Below are 26,417 nucleotides of genomic sequence, written 5' to 3'. Positions count from 1 at the left end.
ATCACACCAATACTTCAGGACTGTCGGTCTGACCTCTGCTCCCTGAATGGAGGCCCACCCAGAACACTGCAAAACACACTCACCACAAGTTAACCCACACATCCAAGTCCTCACATCCAGGAAGAGAAAGACACATTGTTGTGTCAGGGGAACTAGAGCATGCCCTCAGTCCACTTAGAGAGAATGACAGGACTCACCAAGTATTCTTCCCAGCAAGCATCTTCAAGAATCCTTTCAGCTATCCTAAAGAATGCATCTTGTTCAGGTGAGCAAGTATTTTGTCTAGCATCTCACTGAATCGATGTGCATCTCCTCAACACAGTGCACTGAGATTGCACCTTGTTGGCCTGAAAGGATCCAAAAAAATTCACCTTGAGAATCCAGCAATGAGGTGCAAACATATTTTGAAATATGTTTGAACCTTAAAACCTAGCAAGCTGCCTATCCAGAAAGAATATCATCATGAAATTTTCCACAGGTCTTCAACAACCCTGCTCCTGGAGACCCACTGCCCTGCAAAGACTATTTCCAAACTTGCCTGTGTGATCCTAAAGAGCTTGATTAGCTGGTTCAGGTGTGTTTGATTGGGGCAAAACTCTGCAGAACAGTGGGTTCCCAGAAGCAAGACCTCTGATATATATGAAATGACAGATATAGATTGTACTACATGTTAGCTTGCTTACTTTGTTCAAGTATATGATCCATTTAAGTCCAGATGTCATCCTAACAAGAAACTTTGCTTCAAACCACAAGTCAAGGCCTGAAGGTCCAACCACACAATTTTGTGGTGCCGTTTACGAATGTTCGTTGGAAATTGGTTTGGAGATGTTCGTTGATTAGTAACACAGAATCTTGGTAATGACAGAACTTGTGACCATAGTTGATGCTTTTGGGAAACTCATCCCTCTCTGACATTCTTTCTTCTGTAACACACAAAATAACAAATCTATGTAAACAACAGGAAATGACATCACCTTCCCAGGGCACATGGCAAGATGGCTGCTGCAGGAGGAGTTATAAAGAACTTTCCTCACCTAACAGCCCCTAGCACTCTACCTCAAGCTGAGGTGTCGGCTGGAAAAAGGCCTGTAGATTTCCAATCCCTGCTGTGGCCTCACATATAAGCAACAAATCAACTGCTCTCTTTAGACTGTCTATTCTACAACTGGCACATATATGGTGTCACTTTGTTACAACAAGTAAGTACTTTAAAGGCAACAGGGAAGACTTTTAAACTGGAATCATGACAAAGACAAACAATTGAGCACCTCAGTGTGCAGTGAATCAAACACTTCCTCAAGTTTTGGGGAGGTTTTCCAACCTACCTCATGCTGCTTCTGGTCTGAGGCTGAAATCTGCAAACCTTCTCCTCCAGAAGTGCACTAAAGAAGCCCCTACCATCATTTACTCTGACTAGTGTCTTCTCTTCCAAAATAAATATCTAGAGCCCATAGTAACAGTGTCTGATTATCACACATCATATGTTACCAGGCATAATCGCCAGGTTGGCAGCCTGCAATCTGGAACGAGAGGAAATATTTTTCTCCTTTAGTGCATGTTTGCTTTGAGCCATGCCATATCTGTACATTGTAAAGGGATTTAACTAGCCATATTTTAAAAATAACATATTCGAATTTTAAAAGTGACAAAAGGTCTGCATGGTTGCCAATGTTTTAATGACCAGGAATGAGCATGTTTTTCATAGATTATGAAAGAGGACCTTCAAATCGATGAGTGTGATTATTGTGTCACCATTAAAGAGAACAAAAGACTAGCCTTAGGTCTAAACTAAATCACTAAAAGTGGTTTGGATATGGATTGTCTCCAAAACTATCAGAACATATTTTTATCGCACTGCAAAAAAAGGGGTACATAATTGCACTGGCCCCATTAAATGTAGCTAAAATCCATTTTCTTTTGCCAGGAGGAAAACCTCTAAAAAAGAGGTTAAGAGAGAAGAAGGAAAAGATTCCTGGGTAGAGAAATTGCTTGAAAATAAAAATGACAAGAAGCACATCTTAGAGCAGGAAAACCCCAGTGGAAGAAAGAAAATCAAGGTTCTTTTCCATGTTATTTAATCTCCTGACCTTTTCACAGCAAGTAAAGGGAACAGAAGTGTTTTATTATGCTGCTGATTGGCATTGTCTTGCTTAGGTGACAATGCCAAGTTACAAAAAGCTGAGTTGGTCTGTGGTGGTTCTACAGACAGCAGTACTATAACTGTTATTCATACTGTTTAATGTGGAGTATCAAACAGAATCAGTGGATAGTTTTTTGACAGGGCATTGAAACAGGAAAGATGTTGTGGGTCATTGGGGAGCTTTTTTTTCAATTCACAATTCACAATACCTTAGTAAGCAAAAAATATAGTTTATTACAGATGTAAATAACTGCAACAAATCTTTTTTTTTGGGGTGGGGGGGTGGGACGATTATATTAATTTATGAAATTAAATCTAATTTGGAATTTAAGCTGAGGGAAAATATGCATGTAATTTTGAGATATAATTTCACGCAATTGTGCTGAAATTTCTAAATTCGTCAATATTTTACTTTCAGTTTAAGTTCCAAATCAGATAAATGCATTTATTGTGTTACAACATTTGATTTCTATAAAATTATTCAAAAAACAACAACAAAAAAAACGACCCTATCCAGCAGCTCGTAGGGTGTGTGCTATATTAGCCACATTTTAGTTCAGTGAATACTTTCTCGTCCATGCGCTTATACCTTGAGCTCTGGGTCTCTCTTCATCATCTCCAAGATGATGTAGCAACCGATGGAGTGGCCAATCAGCAGCAGGTTGGTGCCCCGAGGCACATGCTTTCGAAGGAAGGCCAGCTTGTGTTCAATCTGCCCATCTAGCCCAAAAACATCCCCCTTCTCCGTCACAGATGCATCTTTGAAGGAAAAATAGGGAAAAACAGAATAAAGCTTTCTTACTACACCCAATGTTGTACATCATCACATGGTGGCCAGGACTGTTGCCAGTACTTTCATCATGACCTAGAACTAGTAAATACAGCAAATAATATAATTAGACAAAGCTGCTTAGTTTGATCGATTGTGGAGCTCCGATCACAGCCGAATGTGAACTGTAAAGGATCCAGAAGGCACTTTAAATTGTTAAGCGCTCCATATAAGAAGTTTTCTTTCATCATCTTGATCTTGTTCTTCATTATTTCTTTGGAAAGGAGTAAAATTACGCTCTATTGAACAATCGCAGTAACTGGAGATCCTGATAATGCTTGGCGGGCTTTGATATTAATATCTTCCTACAGGTGCTCAATTCACCAGTATGAACCTGAGAAAGGGCAAGAATTAGAAAGACAATGGACTGCGCAGAAACAAAAGAATGGCAGAAGAAGAGGGAAGAAGCTGGACTGAGGTGGGGTGAGGCTGAGCCATTTATCACTGTGATGAGTTATGAGAGCAGAACTGTTAATGATGAGACAAGGGGAGAGAGGAGTACCAGAGGGGAGAGAGAAATAACTCAAATTAGCTTCAAGACGTAAATAGACAAAGTGCTCCTTCATGAGACATCTCACAATATATGGTTTCTGGAGCACACTGCATCTTCTCCTCTTTCTAAAATAATAAAGATATCTCAACTGACGTAGTTGCACATGGCTAATTACTTAGACTTGTTTTATGATGAGAAGTGCTGGAATAACAAATCCTAAGGGTCTCTTAGATTACCTCGGATTGGACTCTTGTTGAAAGACAAATCAACATATTTTTATAAATTGCTCTACAGGCAACATATTGAAAAAAATGACACCCCCAATTATTATTATTATTATTTCTAAATAGAAAAATGTTTGATTTTAGAAATTATATTTTTTGCAAGAATATAATTTTTTTTTTTTCATTGCTTTCATGAAGTGTTCAATAGAGTAAAAGAGATCTGCTACCTTCACCGACCTTCACATCTTTATAGAAGATAAAAACGGAGTTAAAAAAACAGAAGGGGGTGGGAGGGCTGGAGTAGCAGGAGAGGGACCACTAAGACCAAAAGGAGTGCATATGACCTTAAGGTACAGAAACATGGAGGAGAGATAAAAAGGAAGCCGAAGAGAGGAGGAACCAATGAAACCCATTCAAAAAGTTCAAAACGTTAAATCATTTTCATTGCATAAAATACCAGTGGATGTACAAGAATGATAAGATAAGACAGGGTGAAAAAAAGACATACACATTAAGAGGGGCTTGAGACAAAATGCAAGATTCAAAACTCTGTGTGCCGTATGCATTATGGTTTAAAGTTGGGTTTTGGGTTTGATGGAAAATTGCTAGGCCAAATTCACTGCCAAACATCAACACAAGATCAAGGTCACATGGCATGTGATGTAAAAGAGAGAAAATATGACTTGATTATGGATCCTGTGGCTATAAATAAGATATAAGAATTTATAAACATAAATATGGATATGTTTTTGACATGTGAAAGGTTCACCAAACCAAACAAATCACTTGACATATTACGAGTTATGATGATTTCACAAACCACTGTTTGAATCTGTTTTATCTAGCATTCTTTCTGACAGAGGCTGTTTAGACTAAAATGTTGATGTTATACACTACCATTCAAAAGTTTGGAGTCAAGATAAGATAAGATAAAAAAAAAGATAAGATTTTAATCATTTTATTCAGCAAGGGCACATTAATCAATTGATCAGTAAAGACACTTATGATGTTACGAAAGATTTCCATTTCAAATAAACACTGTTCTTTTGGATTTTCTATTCATCAAAGAATCTTGGAAAAGGATGCATAACAGTTTCCACAAAAATATTAAGCAGCACAGCTGTTTTCAGCATTGATAATAATAAGAAGTGTTTCTTGAGCACCAAATCAGTGCATTTGAATAATTTCTGAAGGATCATTTGACACTGAAGACACTGAAGAAATTCAGCTGAAAATTCAGTTTTGCAACACAGGAATAAATTACATTTTAAAATATATTAAAATAGAAAACAGTTGTTTTAAATTGTAATAATACTTAATATTATTACTGTTTTTACCATTTGTTTTGTTTTGTTTTAGGATACCGAGTAGGATCTTAAAGGGGACCAACTCTACAGCATACACAATTTTAGGAAAAACTATTTAACTAAAAATATTTTTTTAAAAGTACTGACAGGCTCTCAATCCAGGGCTATTTTCATTCATGAATACAAGCGAGAGATCAGACACTGAGCCGTGAAGTCAGTGACCTGTGCATGCACGCACATTTAGCTCTCCCCAACCACTCCTTACCCCTCATTTCCCATTTTCCAAATCTGATCTTGATTTTTTTCCAAAGGTTCCCACTGAAGTTTGCCTACAAAGGGGCCCTACATGTTTATCTACCAGCACAGAAGGGCACTATATGAGCTCAGAGCCCAAACACCAATGAGACCAGTTCACACAATGAGTGGCCTCTCAGGATTACCTCATGAACATTTAAAACTATCCTACATGTTAAATATACAAAACCTACATCCAGCTACAACAACCTACCTAAATTCACCTACATTAAAACAATTTTGAACTGTTGGAAAGATGGTTATAAAAAAAAAATCTTCTTCTGATATTATATTATATTATATATTTTTATTTTTATAATATTAATAATACTTTTTAGTTGTTTTTGTTACCTGCCTATGTTGTGTTAAGAAATAAATCACATAACAAATACAGTTTCACTCAGAACAGTTTAATGCAAGCATGAAACAACATATTCCTAAAAAGAAGGAGGACTACTTTTTTTTTTTGGATGCTAAAAATCCAGTTCACCTTCAAAAGCATCTCAACATATCGCATTGTTAATGCTTCTTTTTAAATCATTTGATATTACTCTCGTAATTATGTTTACATTAACCATTATATTTCAGAAATGCAGATTTACTGTACCTACAAAAGTAGCATATAACGACTAAATAACTATATGTCTAATTGTAGCACTTTGATTTTATTTTAGATAATGTGCACTGTTGAATTGTGCATAATAAGACCAATAACATGCATAGAAACTATAGGGTCAGTTTGGATATCCTTCTGGATATGGAACAGGAACAAAATTAAAACAATCTGTAATGGATCCAAAAAAGCATTTATGCAACATATGGCAAACACAAATTCCTCAAAAAAAAAATAAAAATAATGAACTGTTGGCAAGAGCAAGTGATGTATAGGGAACAGGCTGTTAAATGATTATATCCCCCTCTCAAAAATGTACAATAAATGTGTGGTGCATGTTTCATCTTGGGATCAGGTTACTGAATATTTATGTCAAAAGGAACCACAACAGAGTGGTGTAACTGATTAAAATGGGTTGATATTGAGGGCTTGTCCTTTTGCTGTTGTAAGTATGATCAGTGGATCTTACAAAAAAAAAAAAAAAAAAAAAAAAAAAAGAGGACTGTAAGTATATGAAATACAGGAGAATGTTGTTTGCATGTATGCTTAAGAGTGTAAGATCTACATCAGTCTCTAAGGCCAAAGACAACCAAAAAGCAGCTAATGTAAAAGGCCATGTTTAACGTAGAAAATGAAAAACAACTAATGGTTACAATCATTACAAAGAGGTATTAGATAACTTTTGTTTTGAATGCAATGTTTAAAAAGGGCCAATTTATTTCCCACCAATGCCTATGCCTCCAATCAGCAAGACAAACATGAAACCTAACCTGACTACAACTGGTCACAAAGGGTCACATCAACCAAACCGCTTAGAACAATCTATTTCCCTTTTACTATACCCCAGGCAATCTTACAAGAGCGAGGGAAATTCCTATTTTATGCCTACTTTAATAGCCGGAGCATAAATAGAGGGTAATTTAGTCATATCAGAGAAGGGAAAGTCGATTTTGAGTAGTAGCTCTCTTAATACGCTCTGACAAAATGAATGAGACGTGAAGGTCTGGAGGACGGCTTGACCCAGGGCAGGATTATTGACATTGGCAGAGTCCAAAATGTTCCCTGTGTTTGCATTAACAGATATTTTTACTGTAATCAAAAGGCATCAATCACAAATCGCCAACCACAGGAACAGTTCCTCCACAGAGATTTGGCATGTTTACCCCACTACCGTTTCCCCCTGCTTTTGTTTATGTTTCCAAGACACAGGGATGTAATATTACTTAATATATGCCATTAAATAAGTCCTATATTGCCAAAGGAACTGAAGTGTTTGGCGGTGGGAGTTTAAGATCTCATCAATGAACTCTAAGTCTCTCCATGGCTGTGCTGTACTGGACGAATTGAGGTTTCTGTGGGTTCGAATGGCTGTGCCTGCTGCTGACCGCTGGCTGACCAAGTGCTCTTTGAACAGCATTAAATCAATGGGCGGTATTCACAAGGAAAGCCACCAGTGACTTCTGGAGAAGGAAGTTGGATTTGAAAACCTTAAGTTGTTTGAAGGGTCATCTAAAGAAGAAACCGCAAACCAGATCTGACACCCAAGTCAATGACGCCACGGTTTTAAGGAAAACATCAAGTAGAAGACCACCAATTCTACAATCAGCTAGTTTTAAAAAAAAAATGTAACATGATAATAGTGAATAATAAAAATATCACAATGTTTTCAAATGGTTTAAATGGCATATTTCGACGTAATTTAAAGATATACATTTATTTAACTTTTTTATTCAAACAATGTTATTTTAGTATTATTTATACACTATTATAGTTTTTGTTAATATTTCGAATTCTCTTTTATTTTTATAGCTTTCATTTTTACTTTAATATAATTAGTTTTCATAATTTTTATTTACGATTTAGGTTTAATTTATTTATTTTTTTCAGTTTTAGATTGTTTTTATTTATTTCCAGTTTTTTATTTCAACTTATTTTAGTTACTTGCCAAGGCAACATTTCAAATTTGATTAGTTTAAGTTTTTCATTTAATATTTATAGTTTATTTTATTTCAGCTTTATTGAAATTGACAAAATAGTTTTTAATAGTTTCTAGTAAACAATATTAACCATGATTCAAACTGCATATTAATTAATTAAAATATTTAGAGATCTCCAGCCAGTACTGTCCATAAACAGAATAGTAAAAATGATTAACATAGGTTTCTTGAACATACCCCTATCTGTCATTGGGTGGCAAAACAAATACTTCCACCCTCAACCCATGCCATTTGTTGAGCCAACATTGCTGTTTCAGCCTGTAAGTATCTAAGTATTTACTGAAGGAAACACAGGAAAATCCAAACAATAAATCACTAAAACAGTTTAATCTAACAAAAAAAAGAGTTCTGCAAGTGCCTGCATGATTAAGTAAACAAACAAACAAAGCTTTCTAAGACCTTTTTGCCAGTTTTTAGTTGATTACAGTCTGATATACTACATCCTCACCAATGAGGAGCAACACAAGCAGCTATTTTCTCAGACAGGGGCATCTGTGAACCAAATGGCAGAACATGATGAGGGATGGATCATTGAGATGAACAAGACAATGTGCCGTGGAAAGAAAAGCCCAGTATATTTGATACCGCCCCACTTAAAACAGCCATTGATGGTAATCAAGAATGTCACTCAAATAGCGAGAGTGGGGAAATGAAATTTAACTTTTAATTGTGTCCCTGCTTTCATCTGTGCTGCCTTGGCAAACGCCTGCCGCTTGTCATCTCTTGGCACATTTGAATCCATTGCTGAGTTTTGACTTTTAATCATCCAGCTTGTGATTGCACGACATGATATGAACAGCAATGGATGTCATCGTCTTTTGTGTGAGCCAGAGATCAGCTGTCTGTCACTGAATACTTTAAGACTATAATTCCGATAAAAGTATTCCATGTGTTCACAATAAAAAGCAATTGTTTGATACTTAAGATTGTAACAGTATTAATCTATACTGGATGAGCTACGAGATCATTTCAGATTGCTGAAAATTTCAGATGCTCTTCAGGAAGTTTTGTTCTGGCAGACCTACTGATTTGATTATGGAAATCTCTGCTGATCAGGTGGCAAACGGACCACAATAAAACATACTAGATCCCTGCAGCTTGTTTATCCGGACAGCTAACGTGACCAGTGTTCACCTAGACTTTCCTATCCATCAAGTAAGCCAGTAAAAGTGCTGTTTTTGGAGATCCCAGCCATCTGCAATTGGTTTGTCTTATTACAGGTGAGGGCTTGGTAATGTCTTTCCCACGTACCAAGCTCAATAAAAACGTCCATGCTGCTTTATGGATGAACATGCCGGACTGTCATATACTGGTTCAGGCAGAGGAGGGAGACACAACTTGGCTCGTTCGTCAGACCCGAATGCATTCCACCTTACTGTGTGCTCTGTAAAATGATTCCGGGAGGAGCATCCCGTACTCTGACAGACACTACAAACCAGCATATCAGTCAGAAGAGTCTTTAGGAGTACGGCTGTGCCTATAACTGTCAGTCAGTGACTTTACAGGCAGTGTTTGTGCATGAAGGTACAGTAACTCCAAAGTAAACTGGTTTCAGAGTGGCTTCCAATGTACCATAACATTCTGTTTAATGATTTAAAACAAATTCAGTTGAGCTTTAGAGATATCCAAGGCTGTGTAAATATAAACCAGAAAACATAAAAATAAAATAAAAAATTGATACAAATACCTGAAGATTCATTGAAAGTTTGTAAGAAAAAGAAACATACTACTAGTCCCATTGATAATAACCATGCAAAAAAAATGTAAAATTGAAAAAAAAAAAAAAAAAAAAAAAAAAAAATATTATATTATATTATATATATATATATATATATATATATATATATATATATATATATATATATATATATATATATATATATATATATATATATATAAAAGATACATTATTATAAATAGGATTTAGTATGCAGGAACAGTCTATTGATTAAAATAATAATAATTAGAATAATAATAACAACAGGCAATAAAGGGCAAAACCATCTAAAAAAAAAGTGTCTTCAAAGGTTGCGGGGTAAGCAAAGGATGACAAATAATTATTCTTCTGAATAACTGAAGTCACTTAATTATCTGCTGCCATCTACTGACTCATAACAGTGGTGATTATATCACACTGAGTCAGAGGAGAGCAAACAGACAGTGGTTTCTACAGATGATCTATGATGTCACTTGGCACATTTTCACGATGACATTTACGTAAACAAGTTAATACAGGCTTAAATGTTAGCTCATGAGAAGAAAAAAAACATAATTTTGACCATCTGCACACAGATATTTGTAATATAGTTCACATTTGAAAAGGCTGGCACTCATCTGAGTCAACCTTTTAAAAGACTACTTAGAAGTCCATGAACAACCCACAGAATTGGAATATACGGTATGTCAACTAATTGCATGACTGTACTCCTTTTGCTTCACTGTAGGTCACACATGATCACTTTTACACTTTCAGAAGGACTACACACTTGATTTTATGCTCCTGTCAGTAATGTTATAGCTGAAATAGCCAAATCTAGATAATTAGAAAGTGGTGTCCACTTTTGGCCATGTAGTGCATGAAAAGAGGGAGATGTCCCACCTTCAATCATATCGAAGGTTTCTGGAGGCATACAATGTCCAGCATGGCTCACAGCCCACACAGGATATCTCCGGAGGAATGTCTGATACAATGTCCACATGTATGTCTTGTAGAAGCCCACCACACCTGGGTTACCTGAGGAAAGGTAAAAACATAATTTAGACAAATATTTATATTTCTCACTTCAATATAATAGTGGTGAGACAATGTATTCATTATTGTATTATAATTTAAATATGAATTAATTTTTATTTGTGGCCCTGCTGTCCTCCTGAAAAAAGTTCAGTCTAAATAACTGTGTTACGGCCCGTCTAGGGGAAAAGGTGCAACATGAAAGACTTTGAGAAATGGAATTAAAAAATTGCGTCAGACTCCCTACTTTCCCAAATAATCAGTATTTACAATATATACAACTAGGCAAACAAAAATTGAAAGGGCAATCCAAACTCAGCGTCAAAACAGGCAAATGGGTCAAATATCACAAAGTTCCTCAAGTACAAACAATTTCAATTCAACCAAACAATCAAACAATACTCCCAGTCTCTAATACCCTTAACACATTCAAACTCTCTTAACACACACAGATTCTGTACTATCCAACCAAACAAACACTCTGCTGAAAACAAAAGATCTCTGTCTAGAGGAAGTGATGACATGCTTTCTTAAGTATTGTGCACCAATCAAGACATAGCATCAATCAGCCTGCAGGAACCAATCAGGATGATGTTCCTCGACAGACATACACACAGAGACACTCGCAGAAATAGAACAAAACACAACCACAGGGTCGTAACACCCCCACACTCAAGAGTAAACATGGTTACAAGTTTACAAATGACATCTGGACAAAGAGTCTGCAATAACATTGTCAACACCTTTCTTGTACTTAATTCGCAAATTAAAGCTCTGACAAATGAGTGCCCAACGCATAAGTCTCTGGTTTTTGTTACACATACACTGCAGAAAGTGGATTATGATCAGTGAATACATCAACGGGTTGAGAACTGGAGCCAACATAAACTTCAAAATGTTGTAGAGCTAACAAAAGAGCTAGTGCTTCTTTGGTACATTTTAGAAGAGTTTTCTAAAATCCTGGTTTAGACAAGAGCAGGGTTCTGTTCCAGGGTTGCTGACGTAGCTCTGCTGGTCTTCACAGATGAGGTTAACTGTGAGTAAAGGGAGATAAGGAGATAAATGGCATTTCTGATACCCAGCTGCCTCTAGTGCAGAACAATGGGCACACTGTGTGGTCACAGGGAATTCACTCTCTCGCTTAAAAGAGTATCGACAGGCCGCAGCCTCACAGGCGGATTCATTTACCATAATGTTTTGTGTCTCTGAGGTGAGATACAAAAACACATCACACTAATGTCTGAATAATAATCATTTTTGAATTTTCACATGATGGCTAAGCATTAAAGAATCACCAATTACTGGACATAAACTAATTTTGGGACTATTACGAGTTATGTAAATGGACAAAACTTTTCTAATTCATATTAACATGCAAAACATAATGTACTTTGATACTAACCAGTTCTAGTTCCTTGTTTGTTTCCATGGTTTTCAATCAGCTCTACACCTGTTCTGTTTTCCGTAGATTGCTCCCTTGTGTATTTAAGCCTTCAGTTCAGTCTGTTCCATGTTTGGTATTGCTTATATGAATTATTTCTATATTTATCTCCTAGTGTTTTCTCTTTGTTTAATAAATAAGTATTTTTGATTCATCTTTGTTCGTGCATGTCTAACAGTTTGCAGAAGACTGAACCTCGGATTTGTTTTGTTGCTGCGTTTTTTCCCGTTTTTTTGGTTTTGGACTTGCCTAGAACAGAAGGGGCTAAATCTAGAGGACCACACCAAGGACTTCTTAGATCTGGCATGCCTCACACACTATAGAATAATCCCCTTTCTCCCATCCTCGCTGGTCTCCTGTGACTCCACTGATCCCATCCAGCTCCAGGTCTCCTGTGTCTCCCAGGATCCCACCCAGCCTTCCTCTCCCAACTCCTCTGCCCATTACAGCCAGTTCATCAGCCCCGCCTCCGCTGGTTCCTTTTAGTCCCTCGGCTCCTCCTGACTTCACTCTGCTGTGTGGATATGCTATGGGTCTTCCGGTCTACAGCTCTTGCCTTGTTAAGAGAATCCCCTGGCTCCGCCTCCAGCCACTGAGTCCACCTTGGCTCCACCCTTCCTCAGCTCCACTTGGGCCATCGTCCTTACAGCTCCACTGGGCTCCCTCGGTCCTCCCTTGGTCAGTTGCTCTGCCTGCGCCATGGACTTCCGGGCCTTCAGCTTCGTCCTTCCATTCCTTCAGCTCTGTTGGGCTCTGCCTTCCTTCCGGCTCTGCCTTGGTCCTCAGTCCCACCAGCTCCTCCTCAGTCCTCTGGCACCCTGGCTCCACCTCGGATGCTTGTAACTGTGTCTCCAGATCCATCTGTGTTTCGTTGTCTATTTGGCTCTTTGTCTCCACTTCCATTGGCTCCATCTCCATCTGTCATCCCCCTGGGTCTGCTGGCCAAGTCACCACCATGGCTCCTCTCTCCTTCGACTCCACTGTAGGGCTTCATTCAGGCTGTGGTCTGGGTCCCCGCCTGGCTCTTCCTGCTCACCTCTCCTCCCTGGCTCCCCACTCTATCTTCTCCGCCCTGGTTTCTCCTCCCAGCATTTCATGTTCCCTGTTCTTCTCCAATCCCATCCAATGTCTTCCTCCAAAGCCCCCTCCCTCCCTCCTCAGTTGGACTTTCATCAGTTTGCGCCTTCTGGGGGTGGGGGGCGGGGCTAATGTTAAAGTTAGTGTTTAGTTCTGTAAGTTCATTGTTCTAGTTTGGTTTTCCCTGTGCCTGTTTGTTTGAGTTCTAGTTCATTGTTTGTTTTTATGTTTGTTAATTAGTTCTGCACCTGTACTGTTTTCCGTTGACTGTTCCCTTGTGTATTTAAGCTTTCAGTTCAGTCTGTTCCATGTTCAATATTGTTTATGTGCATGTGTTACTGCTATATCTATCTCCTAGTGTTTTTTGTTTAATAACTATTTTTGATTCATCTTTGTTTGTGCGTGTCTAACACGTTACATAAATTCCATGTGTTTTACATTTATCATATTTGATAGATCAAGCTCATACTATATTAAGGCTGATAGAGCTCACACCCGAGGAGGAAAAACCACCTCAATTTTATCCAGAAGCCGAAACGGAGCAAAAATATGCAATTTGGTGCAGATGTTGTTTTTTATTTACATCCATTTATTCTTTTATTTATATGAATTTATATTGATATTTAAATGCTTACTTTTATGATCAAAGTAGTATCCATTGTGTTGGGGGGGGGGGGGGGGTGCACAACATATTATGGGATGTAATATAATGTAATATAAAGATGATTAAGAGATATAAATAAACATTCTTCAAAACCTTAAGCCTGTTATATCATATTAGACACTAACATGTTTTTTTATGTATGGATAATCAAGTAAATCCAAGTTGTCCTTGGTGCAGTAAATGTTCATCTAGAAATAATAATAACAACAAAAATATAAAAGTGAATTGTTCTATAAAGTATAAGATGTGTACCACAGCCTAAAGAAGGATTGTTACTTGTTAAAAAGTATGAACTATCAATCAGATGGCAGAAGCCATGTAGCAGATGCAATGTGTAAGTTTTGATCAATGGCAGATCAAGATCAAGATCAGATCAAGTTCTGATCATGTTGATAACTTAGCGTCTTTAGAAATTCATGTATCAAATATGATACAGTAGGCTTTATAGAGTTAAAGCAGGGCCGGTGAAGCAAAGCTCTCCACTGTCCCAGTCCTCACAGCATGAGCAGTGTACGCTGAGATACGCTGCACAGATATGAGCGACGAGGGCCAACAGCAGCCCTTCCGAGCTCTTTTCAAACTGATTAAATCCATTTGTATGTTTTTATTCATGCTGAGCATTCCCAAATCTCTTTCAGATGGGACTTGACATGCACAAAGTCCAAACTGCTTCAAGCCAGTGTTATTAGAAATGGCAGGTTTTTCCCAACCAGTCACCACAATAAAGTCACAGGCTCTCTTGCTCTATAAAGGCAGATGGAATCAAAGAATGCACTGTCACACATGGGCCCACGGATAGATTTCATCTATAGGGGCAGGGGAGGTGGAAGAGGAGACAAGTGCTCTACAGCTTTAAACATCGCTCTACCCTTGATCTAGCTGATAATTACACCACTTTCCAATTGTTCTGTTCATGCTGAAGGTGAAAATGCTGCACAAAACTGAAATCAATCAGAAGATATTTGATGTTGAATTTAACTACGACCAATAAAATTTAACTGTGGGCAGGATTACTCAGCTCAATGTGACAGACAGAGAAACTACTTTTTGCCAGGGTCAATATTGTCCCCACCACTTTTTGAAAGATCTCGCAGCACGGTTGTACCAAATACAAAAGAAACATTTCCATCTGATTAGCAATTTGTTCATTTGTGTTAAATAAGAAGCGATCTGGCGCTGGAATGTGTTTTTGAAACAGCACATTCAGTGCAACAGTGTTCTCTTGGTGTTCAGCTCATTCAGTCTTCACACAGATGAGCGCTTCAATCTGTTGTGGATACTCTATTCGTTCCGTTGAAATCATGAAACAAAATGCATGCTTTTGATATATGTTCACTGATGAAAACTTTGTTTTAATGGAAAAAAAAAAAAAAAAAAACAACTATACAAGGGCAGATTAGAACCCAGAACCTCTCTGACACACTTAACAAAAGATCTACCACTAGACCATTAAGGCAGATGAGTACTCTGCGAATCTATGTATTTATTCACTAATATGAAGAATCTCGGGACTAACAAATTGTATTATAGTAGATGTAAGAATGAAACTATCACGTTTAACATGACTTCTATGTCAATAAATTAAACAATGTACTATTGAAATAGATTTCTGGACAACTTTCTGAAATTGTTGAGAGACTTGCTAAAGATCACATTTAACAGTGTTATTAAAAATGGTGTTTTTAAAGATGAACTTGAAAGAATGAGAAGAATGGTAAACTAAATGTAAAAAAATAGGGAAATGAGATGCACTATTAAAAATCTGGTATCGACTAATTCCAGTAAATAAACAAAAAAGTCCTTGCTGATAACCAATACTAATAAATCATTGCAAAAAAGGCACTACGAGTACCAGACCAACATTATTCACTGAAAATCTTGCTTGACAGCCATGGTCCATTCACTTTCATTATACAGAAAAGAGCTGTTTGGAAACTCCACTATAAACAACTCCCTTTTTGTTTCACATGCAGAAGAAATTCATGGTGAGTAAATAGTGACAGAATATTAATTTTTGGATGAACTCAAACTAATCTTTTAACATTTTTTGCATCACACCAGGGACCAGTTACATAAACTGCTAAGATTAGTCTTACAAGTTAGTCATCACATTTTTTTTCTTTAGGACTGTTCACAACTGTTTTAAGTCAGTTACATAAAAACATAGATTGGTCTAATTTGATGCTAAAAAGTAAGATCCTTGGTTGCCCCTCACTAATTGACTAAGGATGCCCCTTGACTGCTAGTTGATCATACAAGTAGTACTTAAGAAACAGTCTTAACATAATGGCTATGTTTATGCAAATGGACCCAGGTTAGGACAAGGTGTTAGTTGAATACATTAAAATGAGACACTGAACATACCTACTAATGATCTCTTATTTGTGTGTTTATTACACCAAGGAAGCAGAAGGTCTCCTCCCCTTTGTAACTGTGTCTGTTCCATCCTTGAGTTAAAACTATATGACAGCCTCTCTATATGGACATCACAGAACTAATAGGGAGGCCAAACTAAAAGCTTTGCCTCTGTATGGGGAGAAAGAATGCAAAGGAGGCATTCCTACCAGAAAAAGACGACAGAAGCATGAGCTATCCTCTCCTCTCCCACACGTTATCATTTCCCCCTCTCCCCAAGTTCATAAATTCAGGGCTGCTCACCAGGACATTAAACAGATACCCTGCCTGCTGTCTCTGACCCCAAGGCTGCCTGGACTACCACACCACTGACGTAGCCTTGCAGGTGCAGGATACATTCTCACTTTGTCTCTCCCTCTGACGCACACACACACACCATCCTGCTTGCTTACCAACCACACTGATTCACAATTACACAAAAGGGAAGTCACTAAATCAATGCATAAACACCAGTTAAATATCGAGTTAAATTTGTCACTCAAATAAAGAGTCTCCTTCTGGTGTAGTCTGTGAATGTTGCAAACCAGTGTTGTTTTATCACTGAGATACTATTACAATTACATCACAATTTTGAATTAGTTTTTAAATAATATTTTGAATCAATTTAATTTTTATTTAATATTAATTTTACTGTCTGTTTTTTTTCATGTTTATTATTAGTTTTTGTTTTTTAATTGTCTAAATACTTTTTTTATTCAGTTTTATTTCAGTTTTAGTTATTTTATCACATAAAACGAAACATTTGTTAATACTTGTTAATATTTTGTTTTAGTTTTAGTTGTAACTATAATAATCCTGAATCAATAGATACCATCATTTAGCAGCATTAAAGTGCAGGCAAAACAGGAATCAAGTCAAACAGGTTAAAGTGACCTGCCGTAAGGAAGGCATTAGCAAGTGCTGGAATTCGTTCATGCAGACAGTGTGTGAAGTTGTCTTTAACTTATTAGCTTTAACATGCCATAAAGCTGATCCAGTCTGCAGAGGGAGAGGAACAAGTGAAAATGCTTATTGACTCTGGCAAACATGCAGACACAAGGGTGACTATAGCCAGATCTCCAAACAGATTGCCCTCCGAGGGTTGTTTCAATCTATTCAAGAGTTATTGTAATCCAGGATAAAAGGCAGTAGGGGAGTTGTCAACCTCAGGAGGTGAAAAAGCTTAGATGGATGAAGAACAATTTTTTAGGAATCAATAGAGAATACAGCAACAGGTATTTTTAATATAAAAGTCAGTTTAAACTCAATTGGTAAATGCGCCTTAATGTATTTTTGTAGGTACACCTTTCAAACAAACAAGTAAAACAGTACAAAAAAAAAACAAAACTGAAACTGAAGCTTATAATAACGATAATTTACCCGCACTGTAAGTTTATTTAGTGCAACATCCAAAGCAACACTTGAAAAACAAACCATCTTTCATGTGAAAAGTCAGAGGAAATTCTGTTATAAATGGAAAATAAAAACTATGGTTCAAAAGTTTGGGGATCAATTTTTGAAATAAATGAATACCTTTATTCACCAAGGATGCATTAAATTGATCAAAGTAAAGACAATTTATAATATTACAAAAAATATATTATTCATCAAAGAGTCCTGAAAAAAAACTATCATGTTTTCCACAAAAATATTAAGCAGCATTACAGACTGGAGTAATGATGATAAAAAGACTTTGACACCACAGCGATAAATTACATTTTAAAATATCTTAAAATAGAAAACAGTTATCTTAAAATGAAATAATATTTTACAATATTACTGTATTTTGATCAAATAAATGCAGTCTTGGTGAGCATGAAACTGCAGTTATTTGATTCTGTAATCAAAAATAATATGATATTTAAATAATTTTCACACAGGTCTAATATTGTGGTATTCTATTTTGATAAACCAGCCTAAAAAAAAAAAAAAAAACTTAAAAATGATACAAACTGTTGATCATTTTACATGTCAGCCCTACAATCTCATCCTGTCTAAGTGGGTTGTTCATGCCCACAAAAAGTTGCAATGTGGGCTTTTGCCATAGAGTTTAAGGACTCGCGAGACTAGAGGGGAGGTAAAAGGTCAGTGCTGGACCAGCAATCAAATACAACCTCCGGGTAACATTCCTAAAAGAATTATGCCTGAAATCCAAGAAATGCATGAAAAAGCAAAAATAATAACCTCTCTTGGCAAGCCCATCGTAACTTCTGATCCACCTGCTCAGCAAATGCTAGCAAGAGAATCATAATTGCAGAACATCCATATAATTTTATATAGTTGCAAGGTGGACAGCAGAGTTGGCTGGAGTGGGGTTGTTCCTTGCATGAGCCATGAAAACTGACATAAATATTAGTTTCCATATCCAAAAAGAGAGGGAATCCCCTTGGAAACATTTGGTGATTAAAAAAAGACCATGTTATTAGTAAAATAAGTTAGAATAGTCCACACTGATTAAAGTGAACACAATGTGCCTCAACCTCAAGTGGAAACCAGCACACTGTCTAAATATGAAAAAGGAAAGAGGAATCTTTGTAAGATTATTATGAATTATCAAACAATGTGATACTGTGGGCTATTGGATGCAGCTGGAGGGACAAGCAGAGTGCTTTGCACAGCAGGTTCCTATAAATCAAAACCATCTGGATAGCTATCCCTGACCCACTGAACATCTCTGTGCTTTAAATAGGACTCATCATAATTCATTTTTCTTCTTTTAAAATGATAAAGGGCTTAACAATTTTCTTTTACAACATAATATACCGTATAAAATACCCTTTCTTGCATTTTTACATCATTCCACCTTCATTAAGATTAGACACGATCACCATTAAGTCTGTTGCACTTGAGTTGAAAATACAACAATGTTCTTTAGATAGTGGAAAATTGAGATAAAAACACTTTGATATAGATAAACTAAATAAAATGTAGATAACATTTAAAGATCCTTTAGAAATTGGTCTAAAAGCTCTCTTAAAGAAAGATTTCAAGTAGACAGTAAACAACATAAATAATTGCTGAACTAGACTGCTAAACCATTTAACATGTTAAATTACAATTTTCAGTGCTGTACTATACCAAGTTACTTGTAAAGCTTTCAAAATAGGAAACATCATGAGACACTTGATGCTCGGCAGGGGACATACAAAATCAGCAAAAACACAGCAAACCTGCTGCCATCCAGTGGTTTAGTCAGTTAACACGGTTAGTGTGCTATGTGAACTGAGATGATTTGGCATTTATATCACACACAAATGTCAATGTGCCTGTCTCTAACAGGACTCGATTGATCTTTTTAGGAGATATCTGGCTCAGTAATATGAAAAAGACATTAAACAATTGGCATTTTAAACAATATGACTATACTTTTAGAGTACTATTACAACTATTAGAGACTAAAAATCATGAATAAATCGAGATCTTTCAAAAAATTAACTTAGGGAAGTATGATAAGTAGATTGCTTGGTTAAACCATGCAAGAAAAAGGTTACATTTTGAATAATTTACACTAAGCTAGTGTAATAAGACTATATAGAGTAACAATCTACCTTTGTCAAATAAAATATGGTTTGTGTTTATATCCTTTACTTTGCTCAGTCAGTGTGATTGTCTCAATAATACAACACCGGCGGAGTCCATTAAAACAGCAGCACCTGTGCCGGCCCTGGCAGATATAAGAGCCAAGGGAGCCTCTGGCCAGACCGCAGATTATTGCCGTTATCTCTGGAGAAAAGGGCACAGGTTCTACAATAACAGTGCCGGCGTATGGGCTCCCCATTTCCCATAAAGAGTCTATTGAGCACAATGCTCAGTGACATTCAGAGCCTGGTGAAAAGCTGCCCTCTTTAAGGTCATCAGCTTGACCGTGCTCTCTCTCTCCAGGACATCTGCAGTTGGGGTTTATCTTTTTTTCAATAGTTTATGTCAGGAACTCTAAAAGTGTACGCTACCATTTAAAAGTTTGTGGACAGTAAGATTTTTTTTGTTTGCTTTTAAAAAAAGAAACGAAACCTTTTTTCATCAAGGATGCATTAAATTTACCAAAAGGGACAGTAAAGACTTTTATAATGTTACAAAAGATTTCTATTTCAAATAAATGCTATTCTTGTGATGTTGATGAGTCCTGAAAATGTTTCATCTCAGTTTACAAAACAAATAAATAAAATTAAGCAGCATTGCTTTCAACATAATATTAAGAAATGGTTTCTTGAGCAGCAAATCAGCATATTAGAATGATTTTTGAAGGATCATGTGACACAAATTATAATATATTATATTTTTAAATAAATTAAAATATAAAAGTTATTTTAAATTGTAAAACTATTTCGAAATATTACAGTTTTTCTGTATTTTTGATCAAACAGAGACTTCTAAAACATTTAACTTTTGAACACTAGTGTACTGTAAATCGTAAAATCATAAAAATGAGAACAAAGAGACTGTTTTAGATGAGTGAAAGTATGAGTGAAACGTTTTCCATTTCTGGAGATGGTTAAACAGAGAGGCATTGGGAGAGAAGGGGTCATAAGTCTTACGCCTGGTGACATAACATGAGACACATCACTGACAGCTAAACTGGTATGAGAAGACAACTATAGTGAACATGTGTAAGAGCGTGAGCCATCCAATAATCCAATGAATCATAAACACATGATGTCTTTCTGCAAAACTAAGCTGTCTTTGTAATGAACATGCATAAACAGCTATATCTGCGAAAAACATGTTCTATAACTGCAATAATCACGAAAGATAACAGATCTGAGGCTTCAATAGATAAGTAAAAGTCAAAGTTATTTAACGTTTACTTTATTCAAGTATTGTATATATTTTTTTTAATACAAATGGATTCAACCCTAATTCTGTCATCACTTTCTTCATGGAACACAAAAGATGATATTTAGAACTATTTTACTGGTTGTTCTTTTCATGCCATTACACTGTAAAAAAGAAAAAGTTAGTTCAACTCAAATTTTCAAGGCAACCGACTGCACAGAATTTTTGAGTTGAAGATATCAACTTATTTTTTTAAGTTTTGAAGAACTACAATTATTAAGTTGCGTCAGCTAAGTTTTTTAAATTCAAGTTACTGGAACTTTCAAGTCTGTAAAAGCTTACTATTTTGAGTTCAGATTACCATTCCTGTAATAACTTACTATTTTGAGTTTAAATTTTGATTGGTGGCTCCCATCATGCACTGCAACATGAAGCACTTTGTTTGATTGTGACCATTGTTGAGAGTCATATGCTGATTCTTGATGTCTGTGTGTTTAAAAAAAAAAAAAAAAAAAAAACCTTCAGATTATAAAAGCTCTGCTGGATCTCAAGTGGTAACCAATTTACTATAAGAAATAATATTACATCTATATCACCAGTTAATGCTGGACGTCACCAATGAATCTGGCCATTTCACAATGATAAAACACAACCATTATGACTGTGCTTCCCAAAGCATTGTAAACCTAAATTGATCAACTTTGGCTCACAGCACTTTTGGGAAACACAGCTCAGTTCATAGTTTCTCTGGCCATAACAAATGTGCTACAAACACAAAGTTGGAGCAGCCAGAGATAAATTAATATTAATAAATAGAGTCAAGAGCCCAACTAAAGGAAAATCATAGACTGGAAATCATCATAGAAGAGGTCCATATACCATTTTATTCCAAGTCTTCTAAAATTATGTGATAACTTTGTTTGAGGAACAGGCCAAAATGTAAGTTAGAATTATTCACTGATTATCTTTTGCCCTTGCTTCTGTCCTTAGCACACAATGCTCATGAGAGTTCATTAAAATAGGATTGAGTCAGATTGATGAACAAATTGTACTTTTGAGTTTTTTAATTGGTCAATTCGACTTGCAAAATGGCATGAATAATTGCTATTTCTCTCATAAATTGGCAAGGAGTGCTGGAGCCCTTTTCAGTGAAAAGTGTTGAAATTAATATGAAATGAATGCAGAAGACTTGAAATATATATTGTAAGAGTTGTGTGGACCACTGTTTTGATGATATAAAATGCTTTTATTATGTTTGAAAGCTCGAGTCTCATTCATTGCTTCAGGAAAAAGAAGATTAGTACATTCATCAAAATATCTTCTTGTGTTCCACAGAAGAAAGTAAGTCATACTGGTTTGGAACGGCATGAGGGTGAGTAAATGATGGCAGAATTTACATTGCTGGTGAATGATCTCTATAATTCTCGAAATTCAAAGAGCTTCAGCCAAAGTATATGTAAATCTAGCCAATGAAAGGTGAAATTAAGCAACTAAAAAAGTAGAAATAAGAAAATAGCATCTAAAGTGCTGGGTCTAGCATAGTCTTTCTGACTAGGTGTAATAATCTGAATAATATTTTTAATGCCTAACATCTGCTCCTGAGCTACACAGCTTTTCCATTAAGTCAACGCACTAGAAGCTGCTGTCAGGAAAAGAGTGGTGGCCCATATAGCCATTTTCCACTGGGGTTTTCCTCTTGACCCAGGGCCAAGTGTAAAAAAGGTAGATTCCCGACTGCGCTGAACTTTTCTTCATATCCCTTGCATCTGTTGGGCTGTGTTATGTCCAGTGCTTCAGATAGCTGTGACGCACTCACCCACCTGTGTACCAATCACTGCTACACAAGTTACATTAGTTATGTTTATAAATGCCTTGGCAACCAAAACTGAACACAGCTTGGTCTAAGATATGCATTTTGCCTCAAGACAAGACTTGGTGCTTGGTCTTAATTATGGAAGTGAAGTCATTGGCTTTGAGGCTGAGCAAAACCTAAAGTCTTAATGTTCATTCAAACGTTGTCTGACATTCAAAATGTAACCATCAAAAACAATATATATAGCAACTGAAAAAGAAACCATAAAACTGGCTGAGTACATAGCAAAGCCAAAATGAGATACTCTAAAATTGAGGTCTTCACAGATCCACAGGATTCAAAAACCTGAGGTCCGACCTGAGACCCGAGAATGTTCGGGTCCAAAACTTTGACGAGTGCCTGGACAATGGGTTGGGTCTGATATTAGCCTCGTGTAAATTAAAATAAATATGCTTTTACCAAATGGACCACACTGTAAAACCGAACAGTGAAATTAATTAAATTAAATGAGTTTGTTTCACTCAAATAATAATGAAAGTTCATTGTACTTAACAGAAAAAAGTTGCATGAACTCAAAATTTCATTGTAGTAAGCTGAACTTAATATGATTGAGTTGAGCTGCAGTAGATTTCTAATTCCCAGCATGCTTTGCATCAGACCATATAAATAACTGTTGAAATTAAGTGTTATTTTGTGTGTTTTTGCACAAGATTAACATATGGAGATATAAGTTAATGTTTAATGTTGTGTTATGTTGGGATTCAGGGGGTTCTGTTATGTTAGTTTTGTAGGGTTACCACTGTGATGAAGAGTAGAGCCTGTGGTTAGGTTGAGGATGAGCTGCAAAACATTTAAGACCACATATGTTGTTTGATTACATATATGCAAGTATGTAATGACAGTCTCTCTGATAGTTATAATAGCATGTGTTATTTGCTATGTAACATTTAACCAAGATCTGAATGTGATGTTTATGTAAATTAACTGTATGTAATTAACATTATGATGAGTTGGGAAAGGGATGCTGGTGACGGTATTGTTAGTGAGAGACACCTGTGCACCACACTGGCCTTGATCCGCTTCCATGGCTCTCAAAAATTGACACAAAAATTTTAAGTTCTACCAACTTTAAAAAATGAGTTCGTTTAATTCTCTTAAAATATGCCAACTTCCATTATTCGTTTAGATGTTAAATAATATTTTATCATTTAAAACAAATACATACCAATAATTCTATGATCTACCTTTTTCTCTGTCAATCCATGCAATATGTGTAAATTACCAAACCCCTCCGGCATACCAGTAAACTGCACTCTGCAATACTTGAGTCACTTAAATCACTTCTTAATATTAATTTAACTTACTTAATAGTAAATATCAATTTCCTTTTCATTTTAGGTGCAACATAAAACATATGAGCAGTTTATCTACTTGGAATTGCTTGCACACGCAGAAAAACAATGTACTGTGACTGTCTAAATGCAGTTGATGTCAAACTAATCACCTAAATCAAATAAACAAAAATGAAACCATAACTGTATATTTTTGTGAAAATCCATGGAAAACATTTTATTCTACATTTTTAACACACACACAAAGTATACACTGCATTATCTGGCAACATATTAGTTAAAAAAAGTAGACGTTACAAAGAAGGATCAGAGAATGAATTTCATCTACAAATACGGTAAGATGAGCATACTTTTACAATTTACAGTGTTTCTTATTTGTCATCTCTGATTTTGGTTTGTGTCATACCTGGTTGAAAAAGTCTTCACTCAGCACTGGCGTGCAGGGCTGCAGGCTGTGCAGACGTTTCTGCTTTTTACATTCGGTTAAGGCAGGGTAAAAAAAATTGCTGTTGGGTCGGACTCAGTTCTAATTTCATTGGGTCTGTCTCAGGTCAAGTGTTTCTTTTGTAAAAATTAATTTATGCACACCAGGTTCGGGTAATAATATTGAATATGTCAAATATACAAGTCCCAGACTAGCATGTGCTAACTTAAGAGTAAAACAGACATTCATATTTCTTCATATTTATTTGTATCTTAAAATATATTAAAATACAATTTTGAATATAGCATACTGTATATTTTAAAATACGTATTTGCATATTTAATATATATTGAAACACAATTTTAAATCTAATATATAATATATAGTTTTATCTATATCTATTTTAAAATATACATTTTTAAAAATATATTGTATAAAAGCATTTGTTTTTGCCAAGTGGAAACTTGACCCATCCTACCTGGAATGACAAGGATGAGCATTTTAGGAGGGTTTGGGCCTTTGCTGAGAGCATGCAGGTCTGTTGGTCCATACTTGAGCAGCTCAGTGATTGCACCTCTACAGTAGACATACTCCACAGAAGCATCCTCTCCGGGCCCCTTGGATCCAGGACTGCACATCACATCAACCAGATCAGCTCCACACAGTTCTGGGCCTAAATAAAGTAACCAGTGTGTCAGGCTTGCTTATAGCTTGCCACAGCTCAGTCAAACCACCAACAAGGGATAAAAGTGAAAATGGAAGGTTACTAATAAAAAGTTTATTAGTAATTTATAAGTAAAAGTACTTGAGATATAAAACATATATTCAAGATAGATTACTCAGGTCATCCAACTACAACTTGCTGATAGAATGTACAGTAAAAGACAGCTGAAAAATGTTGAATCAGCTTTTAGTGATTATGATCACAAGCTGTGGAACTCTGTCCCAGACTTCCTACAATCATTGGACTCAATGAACCATTATTTAACACTTTAAGAGGTCTTTAAAGTTTGTCCATCATATTAATGAATGCTGTCTTGCTGGAGTATAGGACTTTAGCACAAGAGCTGGAGCAAAAGCAGGAATGCAGCAGTTCTGCTGTCTGATGATGAAAGTCAACCTCTGACATCTAATGACTGAATGACAGCTTGCAACACACTGCACATTGGAGTTTAGAATCTGTTATCTTGTTTAGTCCTCTGGTCAGATCATTCAGTTCAGGCTCAACATGCATAGAAAAACAGCAAAACAGCAGAATAGGGTAGAATAAAATAGAATACGGGTTATTTATACTCTAGGCATCAGCTTTTGATTATTTTAAAACAAAGCTTATCAATGTATAATTTCTTAAGTTAACTATAAATTCGTTTTCTAGATTAATTAGCCTCTTGTCTATAATCACTACTAAATCTGTAGCTTATAATGCTCATTCATTCAATTTACCTATGACTTTACACGCAAAGTTCAAAGCTTGTCACATTTGAAGGACTACATTGCATTTCTTACCAAAAGATGATATTCTTCTGAGTGTTTGTGAGCGGAGAAAGTTTGTAAGAAGAGATGTAATGACATTTACCGGCAATCTTCCTAAAGCAGATATCATTAAACTGAAAGGAGCGAATCGCTTCTTAATGTTTCTTCTTCTTGATATTTTAAAGTCCGCGAACCAACAGAAGCTTATCGCCACCTAATGTACTGTATGTATGGATTAATCTACACTACGCTTATTTATTAGCTGGTGAGAAGAGGGTTAACTTAAATATTTAACATTTAAAGCAAATAAGGGTTGAGAATTTTGCTCTGTTTTTTTTCTGTCTTTATTTATTTGATTCTTGCTGTGAAGCGACAGTG

At 36.1% G+C, this 26,417-nt stretch overlaps 1 protein-coding gene across 4 annotated transcripts in view; it reads right to left on the bottom strand.

Moving 5' to 3' along the window:
- Positions 1-26,229, bottom strand: part of ldah (lipid droplet associated hydrolase) — a 49,868-nt gene extending 23,639 nt beyond the window's left edge. For all 4 annotated transcript variants that reach the window (XR_007184998.1, XR_007184999.1, XM_048191540.1 and 1 more), the window contains exons 1-4: positions 26,073-26,229; positions 25,045-25,239; positions 10,497-10,631; positions 2,730-2,899 (exon numbers count right to left, since the gene is read on the bottom strand). Coding sequence is in view for 2 of the 4 variants with exons in the window: in XM_048191540.1 (XP_048047497.1) it covers positions 2,730-2,899; positions 10,497-10,631; positions 25,045-25,239; positions 26,073-26,169 (597 nt within the window). In the remaining 2 variants the exon portion in view is untranslated. The remainder of the gene's footprint in view (positions 1-2,729; positions 2,900-10,496; positions 10,632-25,044; positions 25,240-26,072) is intronic.
- Positions 26,230-26,417: the final 188 nt, after the last annotated feature.

The sequence above is a fragment of the Megalobrama amblycephala genome, linkage group LG5, assembly GCF_018812025.1.
Source record: "Megalobrama amblycephala isolate DHTTF-2021 linkage group LG5, ASM1881202v1, whole genome shotgun sequence".
NCBI classification, from domain to species: Eukaryota; Metazoa; Chordata; class Actinopteri; order Cypriniformes; family Xenocyprididae; genus Megalobrama; species Megalobrama amblycephala.
The sequence above is the reverse complement of the archived record's forward strand: the minus strand, read 5'-3'. Positions and strand labels throughout refer to the sequence as shown.